At 28.4% G+C, this 9651-nt stretch overlaps 2 protein-coding genes across 3 annotated transcripts; one reads left to right on the top strand and one right to left on the bottom strand.

Annotated features, from left to right (window-relative positions):
* Positions 1–877: 877 nt before the first annotated feature.
* On the top strand, positions 878–1541 carry LOC110639177 (glutaredoxin-C9). Its single transcript, XM_021790012.2, has one exon. The coding sequence runs from the start codon at positions 987–989 to the stop codon at positions 1431–1433; it is 447 nt and encodes a 148-aa protein (XP_021645704.1). The 5' UTR covers positions 878–986; the 3' UTR covers positions 1434–1541.
* A 1169-nt stretch (positions 1542–2710) lies between these two features.
* LOC110639191 (protein ECERIFERUM 16) lies at positions 2711–7706 on the bottom strand. Of its 2 annotated transcripts, none has more exons than XM_021790030.2 (5): positions 7623–7706; positions 6927–7367; positions 5803–5915; positions 4011–4115; positions 2711–3472 (listed from the first exon to the last, which is right to left on the bottom strand). In XM_021790030.2, the coding sequence occupies exons 2-5, from the start codon at positions 7297–7299 to the stop codon at positions 2795–2797; spliced, it is 1269 nt and encodes a 422-aa protein (XP_021645722.2). In that variant the 5' UTR covers positions 7300–7367; positions 7623–7706; the 3' UTR covers positions 2711–2794. The 2 variants fall into 2 exon arrangements, with proteins under 2 accessions (XP_021645722.2, XP_021645723.2); XM_021790031.2 differs by having other exon boundaries at positions 6927–7512; positions 7623–7692.
* Between the last annotated feature and the right edge of the window lie 1945 nt (positions 7707–9651).

Below are 9651 nucleotides of genomic sequence, written 5' to 3'. Positions count from 1 at the left end.
TTCTTATCCATTAATAGAATATTAGCATATTTATGAGTATTATCCAAATGTAAAGTTAATAGTGATATATAAAATCTAGGAATTATAATTATTTCTTAACCTGATTCAATTTGTCTCATTTAATAAATTTTTTTTAAACTTTGCATAAAGTTTAATATTGTATAGGGTAGAGATGAAGAATAGATTTCTCCTCTCTGAATCCCCAAAACTCACCCAATAATAATAATATTACTTTTTATTTAAAAATAATTTATTTATATGTATTTACATATTATAATTAGGAAAAAAAATATATGTATATTATTAAGATGATGTTTAAAACTTATATTTTCTTATAATTTATTCTTAATAAATAAATTTATATTATATAATAATAAATTAAATTAAAAAAATAAAAAATATGTAAATATAAATCTTAGTTAAAAACTCATCCCGACTTCGATCTCTTGTGAAGCGAAAAAAGAGGGAATGATCTTGCCTTAATATGTTCAGTTGCCATTCCTATTTAAATTAGTTTATTTACTTTTGAATTTATTTTCTTTAATAGAAAAATGAATGTATCGATAAGTTAATAATTTTTATATTTTTCACATTCATATACATTTAAAAATATATATAAAAAATATATATATATACTTAAGGAAAAAAAATAATTAACTTTAATTTAGTGATATTAAAACTGATTAGGGCTAATGATGGTGTGATTACGAAAGAAGACGTAAGAGCATTACATGTGCATAATAAAATAGGGAAGAAATGACACAATTTATACGTCACCCACAACCAGCGCGTAAAAAAGAAAAAACCAATTGCCGTTGACGGCCCAACCATTTCCATTTGTCCAAGTCTTCTCCTCCTTATATATACATATGCCAATATCCCCTCATTTCCCAAACCACACACACAAACTAGCCTTTTCCCATTTCAAATCTCTCTCTCTCTCCCTCTGTTTTTTCATTGATCTGTTCATCTCCAGCTAAGCAAAGATGCAACAAGCAATCCCTTACAAGTCTTGGGTGCCCTTATACACCAACACCAACAATCCTCTAGCCAACACCTCTACTAATAATCTTGTTGATACTAAACAAGTCTTAAAAGGGTCTAAAAATATGGCCACTATGGTTCAAGAGAATGCGATTATAGTGTTTGCTAGGCGTGGGTGCTGCATGAGCCATGTAGTGAAGCGGTTGCTATTAGGTCTTGGGGTCAACCCACCAATCTGTGAGATTGATGAGGAAGATGAGATTAGTGTTTTGCAAGAATTGGAGATGATTGTTAATAAAGTTGGAAGTGGAAATAATAATAAAAGAGTGCAGCTTCCTGGCGTTTTTATTGGTGGTAGGTTGTTTGGAGGATTGGATAGGCTTATGGCTACCCATATTTCAGGAGAATTAGTGCCTATATTGAAAGAAGCTGGAGCCTTGTGGCTTTGAATTTGATTGCTGCAGTTTTGGTCTCACCTGACTTTTTTCCCCCTTTTGTTTTCTGATTGCTGCATTCTAGTTCACAAGAAATGGAGGATTATTATTTTTTTTTTTTAATTTTTTTTTTTTATCTTAAACGCATGGTTTCCTTCAGGTTGAGAGTGGTACTTGGGTAAACCCCTCCTAATAATAGATATTTTAGGATTCAAACTCCTAATCTTGCAGGTAAATTTTACTCGTAAAATTTACTAAAAAATCATCAGTACGCCACTTATCCAATCAATTATTACAAGAAATTAAGATTTTCAAATTTTGGATTTTAATTAAAATTAAGATTGTAATTTTACTAGAAGGAAAGAAATTCAAATTTCTCTCTTCCCATGATTTGGGGAATTAAAAACGCTCTGGGTAGCAAAATTTTTATTCTCTTTAGTCTTTTTTTACAATTACTCGTGAAATTGAGCTTGATATCTCACAACTCTGTGTGCGACTTCAAATTTTGGTATTTTAAACAAGGCACAGCTGTTTCCAGGCATATTATACTTTAAACTTCTCACAACCAATTAGCAAATTTCTCTGGACACACCACCTAACATGCCTAATTTAAAAAATAAGGTCATATTCATTTCACTCTCATTGACAGCTAATGGCCAAGAAATTAATACTTCATCTAATTAGGCATGCAATTCAAAGAATATCACAACATCCCACCAACATTAATTTTGTTTGATTAAAAGAAATTTCGTCATGTAACCATTAACCAATGTATGAATTATAAAGAAATGAAACTCAAATCCAATCTAATCCCATTTCATTTTCATGAATGGAGTTTAAATAAGATTATAAATTTATAATATAACTTGTATTATTTTTAAAGAAAAAGAATACAAATTTTTAGGTGTGACGATCATAACTCCTTAAATTCAAGGTCTCAATTCCATAGAAAAACACCTACCACTAAACTCGAAATGGTCCCTAGATGTAGACGATCAACATTCACAATCAGACTATTTAATGTCAAACACTGATACGAAAATTAGTATGTGATTAAATATAGTCAAGACCAAAGGCCTACTATCAGGCCACCGCACCCGATGGTATAACTACCAATTGTTTGAAAAATACACAGAGTTAAAGCTATACAATGCATAAGTTGCGGTAGGAAACTGCACTGCCAGTAACAAAATTTCGAATCTTTGCTTTCTTGATTAAAAAATGACATTTTTTGATGGGAACGGCGCTTGTTTCAAAACTTGCCTGTCCATAAATAGGCTACCCATCCACAATGGTAAATATACTCCCTAGCTTGTATAGAGCATTAAACACAACAAATAACAATACACGAGTGAGGCATTTTTGCTTACAACGATTCAAATTGTATCTAACCATGAATCAAAATCATCCAAAACTTTAGAGTTGGTGACAGTCTGAGAGGAAGAAGATAGAGTTTCATTGTGGGCAGCAGTCACTTTCGTCAGCTGATATGAACCCTTTTTGTTCGACAAAATGGATGTTTCCTCAAGTAAATCATCGAGCACATCATCTAGCTTGACAGCAATGGGTGTTGTCTTTGAAGAACTTGGGTTGTTTCTTGTAAGTTGTGGCAGAGATATAGGAGCCTCTTTTTGGTACACAGGAATAGTTGCCGATGAGAATCCAGAAGAATCAAGTAACTTGGTCTCACTAAATGAGTCAAGAAGCATATCCAGCTCTGCCTCAGCAGCTGATGCCTCAAATGAGGATAGTTTCTTGGGTTCTGAAACAGAACTCACGTTGAATTCTGTGGGACACTCCAAAGCATTGCTTTGACTGTAAGTGCTGTCTTGACTTGAATTCTTAGTTTGACTTAATAAATCCAATCCCTGGTTAGGTGATTTGACATCCAAAAAAGATCCTGATGACATAACCTCAATATTCTGGTTTGCAACCTTTTTCTCCTCCGAAAAATCTTTGAATATCGATTCTTTGGATATTGTTGACGTTGCTTCAGTTTCACTTTTTTGCATTTGATCTGATTCCAGGCTGCTTGTCTTTGATCCATTGCCAGTCTGCCAAGTAAACCATGTTAGATTCAGCATTATAACCTTATTTTGTTATGATCAACAAATAGTTAAAACTTGGGCACCAAAAAACATCCCCACCAATCAATCCGTACAAGCAAAAGAATCCAAGCCAATAACAATATTCAGAACTGATTCATGCAACAGGAAACAAGCTTGAATACCAAAATAATTTCAATGAAAATTAGGTAATAATTGTTAATTCTGTCTTCTAGACATCTCAAAGAATCCCAGGATATTCTGTAGTGTTTGACTGTTTGTGACATACAAGGCAACTCTTTCCTAGCAGCCAGGGCACGTCTAAGCAGCTCAAAGAGGTTTTAGAAAACTTGTTAGAGGCCAAACTAGCCAACTATTAGAAGTTTACTCAACACACTCAAAGTCTCTATGTCATTCAACTAAACCATACTTTCAATCTAGTAAGGACCAATTATATGGATCATTTTCCATACAATTTGACAAATTTAGAGAAGTAGCATCAACTCTCAGCACGCATTCACAAACCAATTTAGAATGTCTAGCATACCAGCTCCATTGGTAATTGGTCTGCTTCAATGAAGAGCCTTGCTGAAATGTCTACTTTTGCTAATTGTTCCGCAAGAGCATTCAAATTCAGGGAGAGAAATGGTACCTGATTGAAAAACCATTTAGCAGGACAATAAGAAAAGGAAAAGGAAAAAAAAAAAAGAAAGCTAAGATAACATATGATAAGCTAAGCCATGAAAAAGAACAATAAAATACTGATAGGAATAATGGCATTGACATAATGATAAATGCCCAAACTCCAGAACACTGCTGCATATTCAACCAAAGATGCTTTTCATGTTTCCGTTCCATTTTCATTAGATGTTTAAACCTACAGAATTTATATGCTGTTGACATTTAATAGAGTTTGCAGCCAGTAAGCAACACAATTCTAGGAAAGGATCAGACTAAAAACTAAATCTCACAATCTCCAGCAAATTAGGATTGTGTCCCTCTCCTTTCCTTTGGCTTCTTTGTTGGAGAAAGGAAGTGCATCCCTTATCATTATTAACACATTCAATATTGTTTATGGTTTTTCCAGGTAACCGCAATTACACAAGTTTAAGTGCAGCATAACATTAGCTAAACTTGTAAAATTGTAATCCAGCCTAGAGCTGAGCACAAGTTTAGAATAATAATATAGTAATATTTCACCCTAATGTGAAGAGTTTAGTTGCAAAACAAACAAGATCAGGTTTAAGATAAGAGAAGGCTTCTTGACCATGTTCAACCATCTTAAGGAATCCAAAAATGATTTGTTGGAAAATGAGTACAATGAATCAGATTTATGTATAAAATAAAAGTAGCGAGCCTCAATATAAGATACTGAATACTAATGATGAAGTATTGGAAGAAGAATCAACTTATTATACTTAAGAATTATATTCATTGCATAATTAGGAAATTTAGACCTAAATTGACTTGGAGGAGAGTAGTACAACGTGACTTAGAAGCATTACACATTTCTGAGGATTTAACCCAAAATCGTTCAGAGTGGAAAAAGCGAATCCATATAGCCGACCCCAAATTTTTGGGATAAAGGTTTAGTTGAGTTGAGTTGAGTTGAGTTGAGTTAGATTATTATTAATTAGGAAGTTTATATCATATAGGAATGCTATTATATTATTCCTAATCCTAGCAGCAATAAGACTAGTTATTTTATTATCTATTTATGTGTTAACAAGGGATTTAGTGGATTCGATTATTATGATTATTGTTGAGAATTAATAAGAGTTATTGATAATCAGTTTCTCTTTTGTCTCGAGAATGTGTTTATCTTGATCTCTTTGTTCTTCTTGCTCTATATCAATTTGCCACTATGTTAATATGCATTAAATTTTCTAAACATTTAGTTCTACTCAAAGACAGATTGTCAATTCTAAACTGCAAATCTACAATATCAGGAATAATCTTAAGTCAAATAAGGACTCCTATGGTAGAGATATCAATTAAGGTAAGTGGGATTGCTCTTTGAGAAACTTGGGAAATCAACTCAAACTCAATTCTTTTGACACAGCAAATTACTTGATCTCAAGGATACCATCTACCCAGGGGTAAACACTAGCTTCATTTTCATAAAACTTAAGACATGGGTTATCACAAAAGCTGGCACAGCCAACATATAACCTACCATTAGCAAGGGGGACAATGAAAAGGGGAGAATTAATCTGTCCAGAATTACCAGCATGTCAAGGAGCTGTATGCTTAAAGTTTTTGAATCACAAGATTCCTTCTTTTCTCTTAGATATCAGATGTTATTATCACTAAAAACAGAATTATAAGTAACCAATTACCTCAGGGCTTGCAGCTGTTTGATCCTCTACCAAAAAATTATCATCCCCAATCCACAATAGAATGCTCTTTCCCCTGACTGAAAGCATTGACTCTACTCCAAGATTAAATTCTCCTGTAACATTATATGCCAACAATTTCATGCCAAGCATTTTAAATCCAATACCTCAACAACACTACTAAAAAACAATGCCAAAAGTACATTGACCTTAGCAGTGAAGCCATTCTATTTTCACGAACAATACATATAATCAAATGTCTAGATTAGCTAATCAGCACTCTAACAAACTAAGGGATGCAGTAAGATTTATTAGTTGATAGCTGAAGACAATATGTGAAAAATGGACAAACACTTTAATGAGGATATAATCAATCATTGTCAATTAAAAAAAAAACGAGATCTGTATTTATTTCAAACACCAAAATTAAACAAATAGAAAGAAAAGCCAACCGATATATAGAACAGCTATAAACATAAGTTTGAGATACCAAACTACCAATTTCTTTGGGGAAAAGATGGAAATGGAAGAATAAGCTACTATAGAGTTGTTTGAGTGAAACAATATTGCCCATCAATTGGAATCTAAAAGAAATTTATATTAGAAAAAGATGGGTCTACAAAATGGGAAACCTCCATTAATAGGTTGTAAAATTAACTTAGTAGGGTGTGCAGCCTTTTCTTAGGTTGTAAATGACTAAGCCATTCCTAGAACATAGATCCATAACAAGAGATTATCATATCTAGAGTCTAGATAGTGCAAGACTTACACAGTCTACATACAAGTCTTCATCAAGTTTATTAAAACTTGCATGTACTACACAAAATTGATTTAGTCCTGATACTATGCAGTATGGATAGAATAACTTTTAATTCTAATGAACTATACTGCCCAGGAAGTGCTAATCTAGTTCCATATATAAGCTTCTATAGCATATTGGAAATGGACCTATTACATTCTATTTCATCATTTCATCCATCTTTAAAATGCAGAAAAGTTTTTCTTGCACAGCATCGTAGTTAGAAGTTTGGAACTTCCAGTAGAAAGAGATTATACAATTAACCAACATTAAATAACTTAATCATACTGCTATTCACTGGTGAAGCAGAAAGCATCAGGAAAAATACCAGGCAAAATGTCATCCATTGAAGGAAAGGTATCCAAGTAGGAATCTGACTGGCACTGAGACTGAGCTTCAGCAAGCAGGTAACCGTAGTCTGCACCTTTACTCTTGGGCAAAATAACATCAGAGGCTTTATTTGTAGCATCCCCAGATGGGTCTTCAGAACCTGAATTAAATTCTTCCTCATAACGATCCCAATTCGAAGGAAGGCCGGACTGGCGAGCTTTCTCCTTGGTTTGCTTCCCCAATGCCTTATTTCCACTTCCAGCAATGTTAGCACCTCCAGACGTGGCTTTTGATTTTTGAGCAGAATGGGGCTTTTTGCTATGGTTTAGCGAGTGAGCCCTCTTTGATTTTGCCAACGCTTTTGCATCCATTATTGAAAACAAAGCTTATTGAAATACCAATCCCATTGCTATTGGAAATTGAATTCTGTAATTCACCACTGCCGTGCCATAGAAAATTAAAAATTAACTTCAATGGTTTACTTCTGTATGGAAATTGAAATTCCAATTTGAACAATCATCGAAATCAATCATGAGAGAAATATAAAACTTCCCTCTCAGGCAAACAAAATCAAACCCAGAAAACTGAAAGACAGAAGCAAAATTATAAAAATGGAAACGAATTGACTTATGTTAGTTCTACTAAAGCAAAAACCAGACAAGAATCTTCGATCAAGTGAATTGGGTAATCGCACCTGGATTTTCAGGTATCGGCTTGTACTGGAGAATCTGATGGGTGTTTGGTTTCGCTAAAGTAGTAGAAAGTATATTAGTATTTTATATAATATATTTTAATATTGAATTTAATTTTCAAATTTATACAAATTTAAAATTTTTAACCCTACCCAAATTTAAAGTTATTTAATTAAATTTTTATTATAATATAATTTTATATAAACTTTTATAAAAATATCTTTATTTTTATTTTTATAAATAATTTTTTAATAAATCTTAATAAAATTATTTTATAATTATATTTAAATTTATGTAAAAAAAATAAAAAAATAATAATTTTATTATGCAAACATATAAGTTTTTTTATTAATTTTTTAAAATTTTCATTTAAATTAATTTTTATAAGTTCATTAAAAAATATTTCATATAAAATAAATTTATATTTTTCTAAATTATAGATATATTTTTAAAATTTTTAATTATTACATTAATATATAAATTAATTTTAATTAAAATTAAATTTATAAATTTGATATATATATATATATATATATATATATATATATATATATATATATATATATATATATATATATATATAATGGACAAAATATTTCATATTCATTAATTTATAAAAAAATATTTAATTAATATGTAATATATATTAAAATTATATGAATATAAAAATTTTAAATAATATTTAATTACTTACAAAGCATAAAAATAAATTATATATATGAGAAAAAATATTTAAATAAATAAATATATAGTACTTAAAAGCTAATAATTAATAGAATATGTTAAGTTTGAATTTAATTGTAAAATTAATATAATTAAGAGGATAATTATAATTTATAATACTATTTTTTTATTTTAAAATAATACATTATTAAAATTTTATCAATGTTGATATCTGTATTTATAAAAAAAATAATTTTTTAAAATTTTTTAATATTATAATATTATCTAACTTGATAAATAGGGAATATATATAAAAAAAATTAAATATTATATTTTTAATATAGAATTATTTCAATTTAATAAATTTATATTTGAATATAAACATAAATTGATAATTTGATTAGAAAATGTCATAATTTTCATATGAATACAAGTATTATATTATTTAATAGAATTTTTATTTGTATAGATTTAATAACTTTTTTTTATTAAAATTTTATGTTTACTTCTAAAAAATAATTATAAAAAAATTATTTAAAAATATATTATAAGTTAATTTAATAAAATATTTTACTTTAAATCGAATTATTATTTATACATTTTTATTATAATTATTTTAATTAAAAATTATAATATATTAATGTTAGTATTTTTTATTCTATTAGCATTAATTTTTTATTTTTTTATATAAAAAGAACATTTTAATTATTAATTTATTATTTATAAATAATTTATTAGTATTAATATATTTTTCAATCTTATTTTAAAAATTTTATCTACATCATAAAGAAATATGAAATTATGTAAAATATTATATATCAAATAAAAATTAATAATATTGATACTTATTACTATGGATGCGCAAAATTAATTTTGTTAAATAAAATTAAAAATTAAATTGAAAATAACTAAAAATAAAAAATCAATATTATATAAAATTATATTAAATTGAATTTATTTTACATTATGTGTATAAATTCTTAAATAGTGATGTAAAAAATTTAAAATTTTCATATTAATTATATATGTTTTATAAAAATTGTAAAATAGTAAAAATTAATTAGTCTTGATAAATTTAATACTTATAAAATAACAAAATAACAAATGGTTAAAGCTATAAATTAATAAATAATAATAAAATTTTCATTATAAATTTCATCTCTATAATTTTTTTTTTATTTATATATTTTCATTTTCATTAACTTAATCGGAAAATGATAATTACATATTCAATATAAATATCACAAAAAATAAAAATTATTATATTATAATAATAATAATAATAATATTATATTATATAAAAAATAATATGTATTAAATTACGAGCACATACAGTGAATACGAAAAAATGTGTTTAAAAAAAATAAT

The sequence above is a fragment of the Hevea brasiliensis genome, chromosome 7 (assembly GCF_030052815.1).
Source record: "Hevea brasiliensis isolate MT/VB/25A 57/8 chromosome 7, ASM3005281v1, whole genome shotgun sequence".
Taxonomy (NCBI): domain Eukaryota; kingdom Viridiplantae; phylum Streptophyta; class Magnoliopsida; order Malpighiales; family Euphorbiaceae; genus Hevea; species Hevea brasiliensis.
This window is presented reverse-complemented; position numbering and strand designations above follow the sequence as displayed.

Coding starts and splice junctions, on each gene's coding strand:
- LOC110639191 (XM_021790030.2), bottom strand. CDS start 7,299: ATGGATGCAAAAGCGTTGGCAAAATCAAAGAGGGCTCACTCGCTAAAC. Junction 4,116..5,802: donor AAACAGCTGCAAGCCCTGAG/GTAATTGGTTAC, acceptor TTTTTCAATCAG/GTACCATTTCTCTCCCTGAA. Junction 3,473..4,010: donor ACCAATTACCAATGGAGCTG/GTATGCTAGACA, acceptor TTTACTTGGCAG/ACTGGCAATGGATCAAAGAC.
- LOC110639177 (XM_021790012.2), top strand. CDS start 987: ATGCAACAAGCAATCCCTTACAAGTCTTGGGTGCCCTTATACACCAAC.